We start from the raw sequence: 19,545 nt of genomic DNA on the forward strand, positions 1-19,545 counted from the left end.
GTTTCAAACATGCACACACTATTTCTATGGGGCTTCAAACATTGTGGGACTCACAAGTACCGCCAGGCAGGAAAGGGTTAAGATGCATAAACATGAATTATCTTAAATTATTACTTATGGACTATGTCTTTTTTTTGTTCAAGATTGTTTGGCCCAAAATGTTAAATATTCCACTTGCAATTTCATTTGATGAAAATTTGAAAATAATAGCCAGACGCTTCTGGGATTCTGGTAAATATGAAAATTTCTTACTGTTTATAATGCTATGTAGTTAGCAGTGCAAGGCAAATAACTCTACAAATTAATATAAAACTGTAGTAGCTAATACCTCTGTATTCACAAATAGTGGCAGCATAGGACTAAGCTGTTTTAATATTCTTGAAGTTCCAGACACAATACACAGTATTAGAATTTTAACTAGACAAAAATAGTTTTATTTGGCATGTAAAAACATAGAAATATACATATAATATATCTTTTAATATTCAACCACCAAAGTGTACATTTATAAATTAATTACGTATAAAAAATAGCAACATTGTCACACATTTCCACAACTTAATTAAAAAAATATATATCTAGTGTGAGGATGACCTGTAAAAAGTTTTCTTTCATAAGTTGCAGTTATTCACAAGCTGATGATTCTGAAGTACCAACTTGATGATGAATGTGGGCGTTGGCAACATGTCACAGGCGCTAAGACTCTGCTCGAGAGTAGAAGCAGTCCTGTGAGCAAAACCCTGTCAATCTCACGCACAGAAGTTCAGAACCAGTTCATGTCATATTTTGGTTTATGGTTAAGTGTACAATTTAACTATTTATTAACTCGCGAACTTACAAATTCTGTCGTTCTCCTAGTCAGGAAATCTGTTACGCACCTGAGATGTCTATGGGAGGTTGATACTTCAAAGGTTTTCCGTTACCAACCGTAGTCGAGAACTCGGGTGCGAAAGTTTTCGCGAGTGAAATCGCCAACGCCATCAGCTAGTACTTCTAACCTCGTTTTCTTTGTAGTGAGAATCGTAGTTTTTTTTCCTTCCGACTCTTCGCGAGTAACGGCACGTGGAGCCGGCCGAGCGGACAATCACATGGCAGACAGGAGGAAGGGCTTCGCCTTGTCGACCACGTCGATGGTGGGGTCGAGCGAGCGGCCCAGCCCCTCCAGCACCATCATGGCGAGGATGATCGACGAGAAGCTCCCGTCCAGCTTCACCTTGTGCTTGGTTATCGTCTGGAACAGCGAGCTCAGCAGTCCCGCCACCTGCACCTGGGAAACAAGCACAGCTCCCTCTAACCCCTCATCAGCGCTCCGGGCACAGGGAATCGAGGACAGCCGCAGTCCTCCTCGTATAAACCAAACATTGAAAAATGTCCCTATCCAATTATACCCACAATTCAATGCAAACACAGCCAGTTTTACGAAGTCTCAATTTGGTAGCAATCAATACAACTAGTTCTACGTCTTAGTGTCTTATGGAAAGTGTAACGTTAAAAATAATAAAAACAATTGGACAATGAGGTAAGTTTCTCTTCGTTTATGAACATTAGAGTAAGATTTGCTGTCAAGTAACACTTATATTTGTGACAATTTGTCAGTACCACAAGACTGAGGCATCCACACAAGTGACTACACCTGTGGCAATGACAAATTTGCCATCTGGTGGAGGATACTGAAAATAGTTTTTTTGCTATGAAAACTGGTCACTTAAAAAGAAACCACTGTTTCTCACTGAGAGAACAAATACCCGGATGGTATCACTTCTTTCTGACAATCATATGTATGTAGCTTCTTATGATTTTGTGAATCACAACTGTCAATAAAGGGGGAGGGAAAAAAAAACAGTAAACAGTTAACAACTCAGTTGAACTTAAAATTATATCAGTGCATACGTACACTAAGCAAAGTGTTTTACTTTTATGGTTGACTTTTGGGAAAAATGCACATTTAAATATAAACTTGACCATCGTTTAATGTTCTTTCTACTGGGATATAACACTAAGTCCTACAATAATTAACATATTCTGGGTAGAAAATAGTCTAGTATATAAATGAAGAACTATTTAAATTTTTTTAAACTCTGTCTTGAAAAATGTGGTTCTTATGACATAGTGTTTTATAACCAAAGTTAATTTGGGAAAGCCTATCTTAAACGTGGAATTTCAGAAGTTTGAACTGAAGTTCCAGTTTAATTTGTGGTTACTGCAGCCTTCTTCACAACATTATAATTTTAGATATACTGCTTATAACGTAATAATTTTTAAGTCCCGACATTTTCACCATATGAACAATGTATTTATTTCCTGCATATAATGTTTCCTAAATGGTGCATTTCCTGCTTATAATGTTTGCTTTTTAAAATTCAATAAATGCAAAAAAAAAAAAAAAAAAATTAACACATTTACTTTACACTTTAAGTAGTTTTTTGTTTACAATCACTGCTGCTATACCATAGCTTTAGATTGTTCAAATAGGATTGTATGGAGAAACAAAATGTAAGTGTGACAGAACACTAGTGCTACATGTTAGTGCTGGCTAATGCTGTGTACTCGATATATTGAAGGTACATAATGTTGGCAGTTCCACGTCTATTGACATCCTTGTCCTGGGGGAAAAAAAAAAGAAAAAAACCTTCTTTTCCTTGCCATTCTAATGTTTTCCGATGTACATATGTAGTCATACAATATTTTAGTTTACCTACTACTCCACAATCACAAAAAAAAAAAGTTTTCTATTGCTGATTAAGAGTTTAATTTATTTAATTTGTAGGCAAGAATACCCAGAAATTACACATTTTTAAGTGGCAATGGAATTGGTAATAGACATTCCCACTCTAAACGTCATCCCGAATTGAAAATACGATTTAAAAGGGATGTGGCAGTGTGTGTTTAAAGACAAATAAAATAGAAGCTGAAAGCATGACGAAGTTGAAAAATTGTTGGTTTGGTTAAGCAAATTCGAGCACCGAGTGTACCCATCAGTGGTTTTAACATTAAATTAGTTTGCATAGCTTAATTAATCTTTGATTAAGAAGTTCAAACAATGACCGGAGCTAAATTGATATTTCCTGCTTATAAAGATTTCATGCTTGAAAAAAACGTTATAACAGGGTTCAGGGGTGCAACAACAGGGAGGGGGGGGGGGCAAGGGTATTTTGCCCCCCCTCTGAAACCTTGAAGTGGGGGCAAACAGGGGGCAAAGAAAGTGCTGTGTAATCAATTTTTAGATAGTAAAACTGCTTAAATAGCACCATTTTCCACCTCGAAATACAAATTTTCCCAGGGGAGGACCCCCGGACACTCCATTTCAATAGGGGGATCGATGATTCATTATGAAAAGGTATATTGCCCCCCCCCCCCCCTGGAAATTTAGTTGTTGCGCCCCTGACAGGGTTCTACTGTAACAGTAATCTGGTGGTACATACCGACTGTAAGGTGACATTTTTCGACAGAGCAGCAGTGACTAACTCCCTCATCTCTTGCTTGAAGCCGGCGGGATCGTCGCACTGGTGATTGGAGTGCTCCAGGAACAACTCCGCCACGCGGTCACCCTGCGACACAGCACACGTGAAACTGCGACGACGACGACCAAGGGGAAATGTCATTCAGATAGTCGTTGGCCTATAAACTGTACACGGCTTGTACTTAAAAGAGTTCTGAGACCTCCTGTAACTTTGCTATATACTCTTGAGCTTACCTTTTTCTCACCTACAGAAAAAAAAATTTCAGTTTTTGGGACCCAGCAAAATTAAAAGATGATAATGTAGAGACAATTGTTTCTCCCAATCATAGACAATACTATTTCTCCCTTATCTCTCTCTCTTCCAAACATATGCCTCTTAGAGGAATAGAGCAGTAGTAATAATAAAATAAATCTTTACACTACAACAAATTTGGTCAACTTACTAATAAAAATTAAGCTCATTTGCATGATATTTCTATAGATGAGTAAGAATTTACTAAGTTCCCATACAGGTTAAATTGTTTGATTCATTTAATTTGTACATTAATTGTCTATTGGGAGTTATTTTCTTATATGTGTATTTAACAAAAAAATAAGCAATGTTCCATTACTACAAAATTTGCACAAGATCTGTTTTCACGACATTTATAAACATGCTTAGTTATATACAACACCAAATCATAATGTGTTCACATTTTCAATGTATTTCATAAGTCAGTCTTGCTATTACGTAAGTAATTTTTAGTTTTGCAATTGTTTTCTTTTATTTCTTTGGATTTTTCTCAATGTAGAAAAATATTGAATTGATCTTCGACTTTGCTTTGTTGAAGACTTAGATATTCGTCTTCGATTCAAATTAAAAAAAAAAAGTCTTTGCACATTCCTCCCTGAAACATGGCCCGCACAGAGATGAGAGGACAGAAGACTGACAGATTAGTGGGGCCAGCTATTACGCTCATTAGACAAACCCATCATTATCGGCCAGCCAGAGGAAAAGCAACATAAAACATTTAAGGTTAAGTTTCATGTTGCACGGCTATTTATAAAGGTCTATATACATGTGTCATGACTTTCAAGATCATTGTGGACTACAAACCACTTGGATACAATCATGCTGGGGGTAAGGATCGAACACTTAACCTCTGCTCTGCCACATGAGTTACCTCAATGATTATAGCCACCTAGAATCTATGAACGACTAGGCCTATGTGAAGCTCAGACTATGCGAATCAATCAAAGCTCTTTTTAATATTTGATCTGACTTTGCCCAGAAATTTCTTATTTATTTGAAACTTCAGTTCTGATGCAAAGCTTTGCTTCTGATGTGAAGCCTTGAATTTGAATTGGAAGCCTAAGATTTGCTTATAAAAATATTAATTTTTTTTTTTGTGTTGCACATGTTTTTCTTCAATAAAGTTGGTTACTTAAACAAATCAAAAGATGGCACTCTAATTGCTTTAATGAATGCTTAACATTAATTTTATACCTGGTTATTTTAGAATTTTTGTCGAACGATGTTATAAATAGGGCCTAATTGTTAATCACTTAAAAATTTATTAAAAAGGTTAAATTATTACTTTTATTTAAAACTTAAATCTTGTATGTTATGATTATGAAATAAGTGTACTACATCTTCGTGGAGAACATCATTTGCAATTTTAAAAAAAATTTATATTTTAAACATTCTGTTTGTGTTATCCACTTTGCATCATAAAATTAGCATTCGCACAAGCCTATGAATGACGTTATGTGAGGTGGCGATGGAAGATTCCCGGTCGAAAACCTTTTAGCTCCATATATTTTTGTCGTATGTATAGAGACTCGTAAAATTCGCGGGTTCAATGACCTCCAGGATAGACTCCAATATCCTCTACACACTCGGGCAAATGCCAACTGTTCATTGGCTGCTGACTTGTGAGTCGTCTCGACTGGGTGGCCTGTGATTCGACACTTCTATGAGTGAGGGTCTCTAATTGGCCCTCAGTCCTCCAGTTTAACAGTGAACCAATGACAGAAGCAAAACTAAGGTATAATTATTTGAATTTTAGCATAACACGAAATGAACCTGCGAATTTTACGGGTCTCTACGTATGTACAACAAGGTGGTCTCCATGAGATGGGAGTTGGCAACCTACGTCGTTGTTGGCGACTGCCGAGAAAACGGCCTTGAGCGCCTTTTCCCCGCGGGCGTCGAGCCTGGTCACGATGCCACAGTCCAGCACGACCAGGCGGCGCTCGGGCGCCTGGGGCAGCCGCGGCCTCACTCGCAGTCCCGACAGCCAGCCCCGCTTCTGGACGGCCCCGCTCCGCGCCCGCTCCTGCACCAGCATGTTGCCCGGGTGGAGGTCCCCGTGCACGAAGTTGTCTTCGAACACCTGGACGGGGCCCAACAACGCTGCATCACACAAGTTATGGCAAACAGTGGTCAATATCTGAGTTTCAAAATAAAATAATGTTAAATTTACAGCACTAGGAAATTAAGACCAAAATTTAAAAAAAAAAAAATATCACAAGTGCACAGCTGCCATGAGCATTGGAAGTGAAACTTCACAGACAGAGGTATAAGAAAGTACATATAAGAATGTATCCGCGTATACGAGTAAGTACGTAAGTGTGCAAGTATATAAGTACAGTAGAACCCTGTAATAACAACTTTCAAGGGATCAAAAGAAGAAAAAAAATCATTATAAGCATTAAATCATTAAAATTTTATAAGAAGTAAATATGAATTCAGCAACTGTCAGTGTTTGAATTTATGCAAATGGACTGATCAAGCTAAATAAACAAATTTCATATTAAAACCACTGATGGGTTCATGCAATGTTTTAATATGGTTAAACCAAGCCAACCATCTTCTTTCAACTTCATGGTGCTCCTAGCTTCTGTTTTCCTTGTCTTTACAGACACACTAGCCACATGTCTGTAAAATTCTCTCACAATTCACAACAATGGGATTTAGAGTGGAAATGCCTGTGTTTTCTTTGTGGATTGCTATCTATGAATCAAATAAATTCAACTCCATAAGCAATATGAAATGCTTTATGTATTTTTTCTGTGCCATGCAGAATGGTTGGCAAACTAAAATATTATAGAACTACACATGTATATCTGAAGGGATAAAAAAAAACACCACAATGGCAAAGAATATAAGGTTTTGTTATTTAGTTTTCCAAGGTGACACCAAGGCAGAAATCTAAGTAGATTGCTTTAATTAGTGTCTTAGTAATTATGGTCAAGAATTATTATCTTCGGCTAAATCTTTTAGCTGGGGTTAACACTTATACATATTATAAATAAATAGCCTGTTTAGCAAGCATTTCAAGACGCCAAAAATTATATTTATCCAAATTACTAAAGTACACTGCAAGAGCTCATTGTGACTGTCCAGTTTTTAAGGTAACGCACCATCTTGAAGATGGTGTTGATGCCCAACTCTGCCAGCCGAGGGTCCCGCCGCCTGCCTGAGACGTAGTCCTGCATGGGCCGCCCCTCCTCGAATGTTTCCACCAGCAGGTACGGTCTCGTCAGCGCCCAGAGAGGTCGGGGGAACACGACCGCGTCGTTCGACTCAAAGTTGTGGGTAAACCTCTCCAAGTTCCCCGCTTCCACGTGAAAATCCACCTGCAAGAAACTGATATTCAAACCACATAACACTACAAAGGAATATGCACAATGAAAAACTTTATCTTTCGACAGAGTAAATTTACATCACGAAACTAAAAACATAAATGTAAATTATGGTGGGTCAAGTTTCCTTCTTAAATCTGAATCTTGATTCAGTTTCTTACAAGACTGCCTTAAATCTGGAGAGTCAGGAATAAAATAACATAAGAAAATAAAAAAATTAAACTTTTTAAGAAACATTTGAATAATTTATTATTATTATTATTATTATTATTATTATTATTATTATTATTATTATGAAAAAAAATCATTTTTACATGTTTAAGATACAAACAATTTCTTTCTTGTCAAAAATGATCCCAGCAGCGCTAAAAAACTTTCCCAGTGCACTGCAGCTGGTGGCAGACTCAAAACAATTCTTGGATAGTTTCGGCTGAGATAAAAAATGTAATCCTTGCCATTCAAATGTTTGATTACTGATTATGCATGAACATTAAAAAGTTTTAAGCATGCAAAAGGTACTTTTCCTGGATACATTTTAGTATATTCCTATGATGAGATTAGGTACATTAACAGTAACATTTAAGAAAACAGTAAAATTTAAAAGAGTACACATTGAGTTCTATATCACCCAGTTACATACAGAAAGGCTTCAAATAGTAGTACCAATAATGTTACAATGGATTCTAAACCACTTAGAGAATGTCACCACATTAGCATGATATCTTACTTATTGTTCATTTAAGTATGTGCATGTTGTATTGTGAATGTATTCACAGGCAGGGGTGTACACAAAAGGGTTATAAATATTGGGTGTACACATATAAATATCAACCCACCTGCCCACTTAATTCCTAAAAAAACTCTATTTTTCATACCAACATAAGGAGAGAATTTGAAAGTACGTAAACAGCAGGCACAGAGGTTCTATTCTATCCCTCCCTCAATCACCCATTTGAAATTCTGCATACACTCCAGATCACAGGAAATTTTTTTTTGTTGGTGTGAAGACATGTTACAAAAAATAAAGGACCAAAAGTTAATCAATTTCAAAATTCTTGAATGAAAAACTTCAAAAACGTTTTACACAAAACTATTGCCTAGCATTTAAACTGCACTTCGTACCTGAGCCTTCATCGTCTGGGCAAAGTCATCAACGCAGTCCGACAAACTCAGCCAATGCAGACTGGGAAACATCCAGGTTACCATTCTCGCAACCCCCTTCATGATGCTCAAGTCTTGCCTACGGACAGGACAAGACTCACACCTCTCGACATCATGAAACAAGAAAGTCCGAGATATTAATCAAGAGGACAAAAAAAGAATGGGCTCACAGTGTGAAGGAAACGATAGCGCAATCATGAGTATATAGCACTATTTTTAGGCTAAAATGAATGCACAGTTATTACTGGGAAAAATTCTGCATCACACATTAAAGAGTGTTTAATATTTTTAACCAGAAAAAAACTTATATATTAAGAGATTTCAATTAAATTGTTTTTTTTAGGTTAAGGTAAAATTTTTTTAAAACTTAATAAGCATTAAAAAATTATATGGGAAATTCTTAAAAAAAAGTTTCAAAGTAAACTTTTAAACAAGGCTTAGGTCTACGTGAACTAAACAGGTTTCACTACAGTTGTACTTAGCGGAGCCACACATTTTGTACAGTAAATCAAAGAAACCACGTGCCCACCTAAGAGTTCTTTCTATTGCAGGGTGCAGAACCTTAACAGCAACAGGAATAAGGCCATCATCACCTACAACACAAAAAAAAAAATTCATTTGCAGGGTTTTACAGGTTATGAAAGTCATGAAAAAGTAACAAAACTGAAGGACTGATCACAAAAGTAAGGAAAATGTCCCAAAATAAATAGTTACAATGCTGGGAATTACGACACTTCAATTTTTTAGCTGCCTTTTGTTAACTTGCATTTTGTTTTTTGACATCACACTCCATTTTACAGTCGCACATTATGGCTCTATCTCCCATGCCAGGTTTGATTTCACATAGTGTAATTATCATCACTTTTGCTGCTTTTTACACCCATGATATTTCACTAAGTGAATACCTGTTAAGAAAATCAGTGGCAAAACAACAAATGCATTAAACAAATAAGTTAAAATTTTAGAAATGATCCTTGAATAAAAGTGATGACAAAAAAAAATCAACATGGCATATGAGACAGAATCTTTAATATAATAGCTGGAGACTTCACTTAAATCATATGGAAATAATCTCTGAAAAGGTGTTAGCATTCTAACATAAATATCGGCACATCCTTCAGAATAATAGATCCATTTTGTACAACGTTTGATTTTGCTTATTGTACAGCATGTAAAGATGACCATGTGATAAAAAAAAAACATTTGAAAGAAAATTTTTAAAAATTTCTGAAGAGTCCTGAAATTGGTTTCCCTGGTATTTTAGACATCCAAGTTTGTAATAAACATGTTTATCATCACAAAACTTAACTTCACATTTCTAATAAACATATAACAAAATAGACTATCAATTTTTATACTTTTCTGAATGCAGTAGGAACATGTAGCCTAGATGTAAGGAAATTTATACTGCATGAACCTTAATTGGGATCATGGGATCATTGTGTAGAACGCAGGAAAGTTCTAAAGCCAGGGATGTAAAGAAGGTGTTAAAATGAATGCACAGTAAATTACTGTGGTTCTGATATGAATATTTCACATGCATCATCTTAACAGTTATAAAAAAAAAAGGGGGCTGAAAAAATCATTGGAAGATGAGCAAATCTTTGTGCTAGCCAAGGGTGGATAAAAATACGTTTTTGGCACAATATATAACATTCTGATAAACATATCTGGAGACCCATGTCATGACCTGAAATTTTTGAATATATGTAACAAAGTGGGCGGGTGGAAACAGGAGTACCCTCAGAAAACACACCTGATCAATATCAGATTCGCAACATTTCCCATTTATACAAACAATCTGGGCATGACCCAGTGAGCATGTAACGACTGCGACCCTCACTGCGATTATGAAACTGGTGTTAGATGTATTTCAGTCAGCGTGTGTCATGTGTCACAATTTGCATTTTCAGCCCCTTTTATTATGCCTTGCAACTACCAAACACTACATTATTACCTCTCAAAATACCAGCTTCATGAAATTTTTAATTTACAAAACTTGAAATCCCACAGTTGTAGGCTCACCTTCACAAGATGAGCTTGAGCTCAGCATGTTGGCTGGCTTGAAGTAGCTGTCGAGAAAACCAGCTAGTCCCACTGCTTCCAAAACTGCCAGACACAAAGACACGTGGCTTCAATGAGTTAGGCCAAGGAAACCTCATTTGCACGAGATTTTTACAGGGGGTGGAAAATAACCACCTACCATCACTCAGAAATCCCAAAACTTTTGATTCTTGATGCACGTGCTGATCAGCTGTTAGACTGTCCACTGTTTCAGGGTTAATCCATGCCTTATATACCTACAAATAATAATGAAAACAAGGAATCACATTCAATAAACATTCGAATAGCATACAATCTAAAAATGCAAGTACAGTCAGTTATAATTACTCTTAAGAAATCAATTAATTTTCCACAGCTTTATTAGACTACGCCTCAGGTGATATGTTAAAGCTCATTTAATGTGATGTCAGAAACTTGTCATGAATGAAATCAAAAATATGGGCAAAGAAAGTTTGCATTTCTGGCAAATATTTGGTAAAACCCCCATATTCTCCCCTCGCCTTCTTGGTAACAACAGCAATGGTAAAATAATGATATTTAGGCTTATTCAAAATTACATTTTGCATCTGTAGTCATAAAGCCTGTATAAAATTTGCTTAATCCCTACTTTGAAGAAACTCATTACAAGGCAGGCCTCTAAATAATCTCTGAAAGTTCATGAGCCACTCGCAAAATCTAGGAGCCAGTGATAAAAAAAAATACTTAAGTCAGATTTCTACTATTAGATTTTATTTAAACAATAAGTGCTAAATGGTACATATGTAGCAACTTGAAATAATATTAGTAATTAGATTTAACTTATAGCAATTTAAATACTGTCCTGGCTTCTTGGACGCAGTCTTTTCTGTTCAACAAGATTTTATAACAAAATTGGCTGATTTGAAAAGCACTGTATTTTGGCAGAAGTTAGTCGCCAACAAGGAATAGTTAGGCGTCATGATGATGTGTAGAGCCTTGCCGCAAGATAAAGAGAAATATATGTTAACTTCAACACCACAATGTTGCTTCAAACTGATAGCCAAGACTAACAAAAAATATGTCTGGCAGTGGCTACCATTTATTCTAATAAGAAAACATGCTGGTAAACTTAACAAAACACCAACTTTTCAAAAGTTAAAAAAAATTAACTTACTATAGAGCATCCCACTCTTAGATTGCAGTGTGGAAGTAAATGGGCGCATTCTCTCTCTTTCTAACACACACCAATTGCCTTTAGCATTGTCCTTGTTTCTTCGTGCATTGTTGCCAAATATCAAACGAAATTAAAATTGTAATTTTTGGACCAAGCTTTTTTTCATATTGTATAGCATCGAAATATGCATCAGTCAATTCTTATTTTGAATACTTAACAATATTTTAAGTGTCAGAAAAAAAAAAAAAACTTATTCACTGCGAACTGTTTTGAAGTATTCCGAGATGTTTCACATAAAAAAAACCTACATGTGTATTTCATTCAGATTTTTTTTATTAATAAATTAATGCCTTAAGACGCCACCGAACAAATGTTAAGACAAAAACTATACAGGTTTCACTTCAATAATTTTTTTAATATGTATATTGAAATGCATTTTCTCACAAACTGACACATCAAAAAGTTGACCAGCGGAAAACTTTTTTCTATTAAAGATAGATGGGGGACGAAAGCGTGAAAAATGTTCACAATGAATTGAATTAGTTTTTAAAAGCAGCTCCATTTCAATTGCTTCTACAGTTTCCATTGAAATAGCTGTTAAAGATGTGTCTTATCAGTACAAGAGCGTGCTGCAATAGAGGTTTCTCTCACAAGCTGCTGTCGTAAGAGGAAACAGGGACGTGTGTTTAGATAAGTGGGGTTCTGTCCTGCAAGCAATTTCAAATACATGGCTTCCTTAGTCAACCATGTATTTCCTTAGACACGCATTTCTGAAAACCAGCCTGCCAGTTAGTATCGCGTCTCGCGACGAAGCAACGCGTTGTGTCCGGTGACTCGTTACAGTTGACAAACCAATTATATATTAACATACATGATTTTATTTTATACATTTATTTTTATTACGTACATATAAAATATGGAAGTTAGAACACCGAAAAGAAATTATATCGGTAGGCTACGCGGGAGGGAGCGCAAGATTGTGTTGAATGTATTTGAGTATTTTTCAAAAAATATGAGTGTGTGCAATGCAATTAAGGAAGCTTACCATTCTTCTGGTCAGCTTTGTGCTACTCTTATGGAAGGGGTATCAACATTGGTCAGCGGTAGCGATAGTGATTAAAAGGTACATATGTGATGTTATTAATTTCTTAATCAAGTTAACGTTACATTTATCGTATAAATTCCTATGAATGAAATGTGTGTGAACAGATTCTTGTTGTAAGTTAAAGTTTAAAAAAATTCCTTATCGGCACAGCCTAAAGGTGTAGGAAGATTTTGATGATTATATTTCTTTACATTAGAACAAAAAGGGATTTTTATATTCTTAAACCCATATTTTTTTCTTTAATAGAATCTTGAACATAATATGTAAAATGTATCAAATAAATACGAAGGAATTTAATAGCGATGATGGTACAAAATTTTGAATTATTTTTCTATCCTTCTCAACACCAAGCATCTTATCAAACATTGTTTTTGACAAAGTTTTGGAAAATAATTATGATATTTACAAACAATTTAAACAGATTTGATAAGGTGTCTACTAAGGCAGTTACTTTTTTTTTGTCCGGAGAAAATATTTTTCGAACCCATGCAGTTATGGCTGGTCGTATCAAAAATTTATTTAGAAAACATTTTTTGGCATTAGGTACTCCGAGTTATCATACGTTAAAACGGATGTGATATTATTCATATTATGGGAGTTGTTGCGATTTTTCTGTTTTTCAAAAAATCTTCCCCATTTCGACCCAATTGTTCAGATTTTTCCCATAACTACTCGACAGAGAATTTCCATTACCGTATTTTATTTATCATTTTGGACATGACTTGTCCAAAAATACGGCATTTATCGGGCCCATGAAAATGTGATTATATATATATTACATATTTATATATCTATGGGATTTTTAGAACATAAAAGAAAACTATAAGAAATTTTAGTCTACAATAGGTAGTTTTTATTTGAAATTTACATAAAAGTGGCATTATTACAAATTTATATGTGTAATAGTATAAAATATTATAAATTACGATATGATTTCTTAAAATGCTTCTTGTTCGATCCAAATTACAAAGACACACATCTGAAATTCGTAATTTGTTAGAGATTTGGCAACAGCGCGCGCCATAAGCCGTGTACTGCAATCTAAGAGTGGGACGGGCTATAGCTAAAGTACCCGGCTAAATATGATAATATAAGGAACATCACTACCAAGTTTCAAGTCTGTAGGACATACACTTCAAAAACAGGAAATTTTGATTTTGAAGTCCCAGTGATTGCACAATATCGGTGCATAAAAGCTATGCATCAGCCAAAACCGGGATGCCAATTTTCAGCTTCGTTTTGTGGGAAGGCAGGAAACCCCTAGGCCAGACGTGACGGACGCACCAAACAATAGCACGTTACAAATTCAAGGAAATACCATCTATTGACGAAGTTCTAAACTAAACTGTTATTAGAGCCTTCGCTAGCAGCCGCGAGCTTCACTAAGCGGATGGGTTTCGCCAAGGAGAAAGGATAGGAAGTTGCCAGACCTTACTTACTATGTGACCGTGTGGCGGATATAGAGGAATGACACAAACTCACTGTTTGTGTGTCCATGCCCCATCTCCTATGATTTTCTATTATAAAACTGAATTGACCCCTTTTTCAATCCTTTAGGGATAGAATTACATAATTATGTCACTCTCCAGCCTATACACTATTTGTATGCAAAATTTCATGTACCTAGATCCGTTTGCTTCGTTGCTGCGTGAAAGAAGGACAAACAGACAAACACACTTTCACATTTATAATATTAGTAGGGATTCACTGTGCGCTGGTAATATGTCAGGAAAAAAACACCTGAGCGCAGCATCCTGATCCAATGGGATCCCCGTCGTTGGAAAACTTGACAAAAATGTTATCCCAGTGGGGTCCGTAGGCCCGCCTGAACAGCCTGACGGTGTGCAGCGCCGAATGGGGCCTGGTGCAGCGCTGCAGGCGCGACAGGTGGCTACACAGCTCGTCAGGGAACAGGTCGCGCCGGGTGGAGGCCCACTGACCCAGCTTCAGGAAGATGGGACCACTCAAGTTGAACCCTGCCAGCAGACCCACAAACCATTACTCCGACAACAATCCTGTTGGCGCACATACATGCCAGTCAATATGTCGTTATCACCAGGACCACAGCGGGAAACCAAGGACCTAAGACAAATTATTTTGTGCCCCCCCCCCCCCCCCCCTTCCCTACCTATTATTTAATGTACAGCTTTTTTAAACCCTACATTTCAGAGAGAAAAAACTAGACGGGAAACGTTACTGTGACCATAACTGCAAACGTTATCTGTGCATATCACATTACTTCTGAGGTTTCCTATAAATTTTATTAACAAGACTATCAGGGTGAACCAAAGCATTTAAAAAATCTCAAAATTCCCCTAAATCATGAAGATCCTAGTTATTACCTTACACACCAACATATGTATGTTCGTACAATGTAAACACTATAAGTTAAAGGTATAAAAAAAATTTAATCTTATTCAACAGACACAACAGTTTTGAAAAGGCAGTTAAATGTGTAATAATTTTTTTTTTTTGTTTCTAAATGGACTTTAATAGGAATTGTACATCAGGGACATGGTAATACTTTGTGTGTTTCACAATGAATACAAATCTGTATCATAAGGTCGTAATGTGAGTCAGAGATAGTGTGTTTCAGAGAGTTCAGAATTCTAGTGCCAAAACTTGGAAAAAGTCCAAGTCTTAGGACAAAGACTGCCTTTCTGAGCCAATAAGTACATGAGAATCAAAACTAGATGTGACTTTTTATTGCCTTGATTATTGTGGTTGGTTCATGTTTGCGTGTGTTTACAAATACCTGGGAAAAGTATAGTTTTCCTGTCAAAATGACTTTTTTTTATAGTACCTAGTCTTTGCTGATCTATGATTGATCTTAGAAAACATTTTGAACCAGGTAATAAATTGGACCAAGTAATAAAGACTGATTTTTTTTTTTTAAAGAACTTAGGATATCACTGGAATTTCCAAAACTGTTACGAACTACGAACTCTATTGTAGACCACACTTGATACTAACATTTAATTGAAAGCACGTCAGTTCGTTCATTAATTGGCCTATAACTCACCAAATAGCAATGTCTCGTACCAAAATTGCCTGGTATTAGTCGACACATAAATCAGTGGATACAAAATGCTAATAGGCAAGAACACAAGAGAGAGATAAAATATACGAACGATTATTTGAATAAAAGTACAAATTATTTCAGGAACAGTGAGCGCCACGTTTTTAAACTCGTTACTTGCAGGTAATAGTAACTGCTGAGATACAGGTTCATAGCCGGGCGAGCGATTTGATATTTTAACAAGGCAATGTACTGTTGCTAGTGTTTGCACTGATTTTACAATACGACAGTTCAGATACCAAACTTGGCCTGAATTTGTTTATAACGACAGTACTAAACCTGGGAAATTTTCTTTTTGAAAAATGAAAAGCTATGGAAAAACGATATACATGAGCCGGAAAATTTATCATTTCTTGTGTCTATGTAATTTTCAATATATGTAGTATTTCCAGTACATACAGTTACCACGTCAAGCATTTAAAAGAAAACATAACGTATGAATTTTGTAAATTTGTTATAATTTATTTTGTAAACGTATTAGTATTTACTGTCAAAATCAAAGTAAACAAACAACCCAATGCTACCATTTAATAAATAAGACGTGTTAGGGGGAGATTTTCGAAAGGAGAGAAGTTTGAGTTTACCAATAGAATGAATATAGAGGTAGAAAGCGGACGGAACAACTAACAACTATCTAAGCAGAGCTAAGTTAAAAAGTTTTGATAAACATTAAGTGCCTTCAAAAAGTGACACATTCACTTTATAAATATTACTGATTAATAAGGAACTGTTGGTAAATGGAACTTTATTTATGTTAACACTGTTAATTGAAAATTATAATTGAACCTGTGAGTTAAGTGATATTAAAGTAATAATTTAAACTGATATTTACACGTTTTTATGTGAAAATATGCCTTAAAACACCGAACATAGTAAAACAAGTGTAATGAACCTGGAAAATATCTTAAGTCATTTACGAAAATTAAAATTCGACAGAAGTAATTTTTTTAAATCTACTTGTTCCAAAACTGAGCGATCCGTGAATATTTGTGATAAGAAAGTTGCTGCTTGTTCCCAGCGTCGTTGCGTTATCTCCCCCCCCCCCCTTAGTCCACCCCTCTTCCCATTCAGTTCTAAGAATTCGCCTAAGGCCAATGACAGGTCAGAAACCCCAGCAGACAGCGACCGTCTTCAAGGACGCCTTGCATAAAAAATGTGCGTGCCAAGATGGACCACCCCGCGACACCTAGCGGCAAACTCGCTAACCGCCCAGCCAACTTACCCTGTAGGCCGCCAGAGTGTATCACCTGACTGTCCCTTTAACCCTTGGTAAAGCAGACGCCTTGGGCGAGTCGATTCTTTTTTATCTCAGACACCCCTCAACAGGTAGCGCTAAAGTCGGCCAGTGCTACCAACTTCGAGACATCAGTCAGAGTGTTTTTATGATGCCCACTCGGGGAACTTCGGGACCTTTCGGTCCGGACTCCCAGTCCCTCCCCTCCACTTTTGATTCAAGATTTACTTTTAATTACGAGACGCGGTTCTTCGCGGGACACTTCGCGTCGCGACTGCAGATGGACCATTTCGCGATTATCGGCGAGTCGACGAGACACTGCAAGACTTCCATCCGGCCGCAACCGACTATGTAGTCGCTTAAATAAGGGATGCTATCCCTATAATCTTTTCAAGTAGTTTAGTCCGTCTGCGTAGTACAAAATGTAATAGTTATTTTTCATTTAATTTTTTTTTGAAATGATGAAAACGACCGCGCCCAGCCGCATATTCGCGGGATCCAGTTCCTGGCTGGCGACGCATCTGTAAACAGAGTCAACTCCCCTGTCTGGTGAGTGACGATCCGCGACTTTCCCCAACCTCCCCTTAACTTTTCCGGGCATTTTCTGCCCTGTATACTGTCTGTGTTCAAGTTCTGATCAGTTTTGATTCGGACTGTTCCAGACAGGGTCCGAGAGCCGGACGCCGAATTGGCATTTTCATCTCCCTTCCACAACAGGACACAAGCACCCTGGCATCATGTATCCCTGTGATCTCCGGGAAACGAAGCCCCGACCTCCGGTGCTTCTGTATCTTTTGACCCTTTTCTGAACTTTCTTTAAATTACGTCGTCAGATGCAGTTAATTAGATAAACATAATTTCTGGACTTTAAGTATATATCCTGGGATCGTTTAAACATATTTGTATTTTTTTTATTGGTTTATGTATTTTTTTAGTAAATGAAACTTTTGATAATTCCATGTACGGCCGGCCACCAATAATTTTTTTTTAATATACCTGAGAGCTGTTTAAGAATGTAATTAATATTGTACGTTAATATTTTCTTGTATCTGTTATAAGTTTCCTAAGTATGGAGTGATTATATTTCAGACGGAATCACACCTTGTTTTTGTTCTTTTCTAATAAACTAGTGAAAACTAAAGATCCACCCAGCAAGGCAAATATGGTAATCTGACCGTGGTTTGCTGCTACAAAAATAATAGCAGTTAGCATGGTTTGATCCCTTGCTACACCGTGGAGCACATAAACCTTTGTCTACTGATACCTTCACTGCAATAACATAAGTTACTGTATCTTGTCCCACAAGTCCCGTAGTTGGTCTGCACAGCCGACTTGAACTACTGGCTGTGTAACATATATATGTGAACCCACATCTGGGACCTTTTTTAAAAGTTTGGTCAGAGCGCAGGTCACGTTCTAGATGGTTGCAGTTCTGCTCAATCTTACCTATTAATTTGCCTTGTAAAAGTCTTTGTTTCTTAATCATCATGCAATTTCCAGCTTCACCCACGCAGAACAGCCGGTTAGGCGAAATGAACACCCACGATTCATTTTCGGTTAAGGCCCAAGGACTTTCGTGGCCCACTCTTTGTTCAGCCCACATGGCCCATATATAGTTTAAAGCCAGGTGCCACCATTATTTACTGGGTACTATGTAATTATCAAACACACATCAATTGGCCTTTTATGTCTCGTCATGTCATATATTAGGGTTTTGTATTTGTTGTAGCATGACCATTGGGGGATGGCTGCTATTTGTAACAAGTAAGTGAAATTGTATTTATATTCAGTCGTGTGTAGTTTGCCGTCACCCGGCCTCTGTAGAAGGTCCGGGAAGTACCTGTCGGGCGCTGCGGGCGTCGCGGTGCTGCTATTGTCCGGGGAGCGCCAGGCTAGTAGGACACTAGGCCGTTGGTGATGGGTCGTGGGTACTCTGCCTCCATGTGTCCTGCCATGTACACGGCTTGAAATCTATCCTGAACTTCCGTACTTGGTTGTGAGGCCGCTCGGCTGTGTGGAGGACGGAGTGGAGCGAAATAATTGTGACACCGTTTATGTTAATTTGCGTTTAATTCACGGACTTCTCCGGTGGTATGCATGGGTACACGGTACTCCCTATGTGTACACTATACGGTGTCAGAACCGCTACAAAAACTATGCGAATGCGCTATGCGGCGTCTGAGCCATTGTACACGCTGATTACAGAAAAAAATCATGACACTATTATAAAACTACGAATTTGCCGCGGCAGTCTCGTGGGGCGCAGTTACAGGTGCTCTGGAGACGGCCAGTACCGAAGATCTAACTGTTTTAGGGGGGCTCAGTGAGCGTGACCCTAAATTACACCTTACACTTACTTGAGGTTGCAGTTGGCAGGCGTATGCGCGGCGGTCTTGGCGAAAACGCATTGGCTGGAGTCGGCCAGTGCCGTAAATGGCGTGGTCCGCGACACTGTGCGGAACCACTAAGGAAAATAGGTGAGATAAGCCCGGGTCCGCAAAATACATGCCGAGTCGACTTGAGCAGCAATGAAGTACAAGAAAAGGTTTAAATATTAAAGTGACTACAGAATGAACGATCGGTGCAACAAAGTGGAAGGCTGCTCACGGACACATGTCTTGACCTGGCGCGGAGTGGTTGGAGACTGCCGAACATGGCCGCCTTGCAAAGGAGGGAAACTTTC

The 19,545-nt window shown here is 37.4% G+C and overlaps 1 protein-coding gene across 5 annotated transcripts; it reads right to left on the reverse strand.

Annotated features, from left to right (window-relative positions):
- Positions 1-405: 405 nt before the first annotated feature.
- LOC134532719 (uncharacterized aarF domain-containing protein kinase 2-like) lies at positions 406-16,940 on the reverse strand. Of its 5 annotated transcripts, none has more exons than XM_063369497.1 (10): positions 16,851-16,940; positions 14,290-14,525; positions 10,452-10,548; positions 10,274-10,357; positions 8,778-8,841; positions 8,210-8,327; positions 6,866-7,081; positions 5,596-5,835; positions 3,423-3,548; positions 406-1,267 (listed from the first exon to the last, which is right to left on the reverse strand). In XM_063369497.1, the coding sequence occupies exons 4-10, from the start codon at positions 10,299-10,301 to the stop codon at positions 1,085-1,087; spliced, it is 975 nt and encodes a 324-aa protein (XP_063225567.1). In that variant the 5' UTR covers positions 10,302-10,357; positions 10,452-10,548; positions 14,290-14,525; positions 16,851-16,940; the 3' UTR covers positions 406-1,084. The 5 variants fall into 5 exon arrangements, with proteins under 5 accessions (XP_063225567.1, XP_063225569.1, XP_063225565.1 ...); XM_063369499.1 differs by lacking the exon at positions 16,851-16,940 and adding an exon at positions 16,028-16,141; XM_063369495.1 differs by lacking the exon at positions 16,851-16,940 and adding an exon at positions 15,523-15,737.
- Between the last annotated feature and the right edge of the window lie 2,605 nt (positions 16,941-19,545).

Source organism: Bacillus rossius, chromosome 6 (assembly GCF_032445375.1).
Source record: "Bacillus rossius redtenbacheri isolate Brsri chromosome 6, Brsri_v3, whole genome shotgun sequence".
NCBI lineage: Eukaryota > Metazoa > Arthropoda > Insecta > Phasmatodea > Bacillidae > Bacillus > Bacillus rossius.

Excerpts from the sequence above, each read along its gene's own strand:
- LOC134532719 (XM_063369495.1), bottom strand. The coding sequence starts at position 15,619 with ATGTGTCGACTAATACCAGGCAATTTTGGTACGAGACATTGCTATTTG. Across the intron at positions 10,549-14,289 it reads GATCAGGATGCTGCGCTCAG|GTATATAAGGCATGGATTAA; the intron begins GTGTTTTTTTCC and ends TATTATTTGTAG. Across the intron at positions 1,268-3,422 it reads AAAATGTCACCTTACAGTCG|GTGCAGGTGGCGGGACTGCT; the intron begins GTATGTACCACC and ends CTTGTTTCCCAG.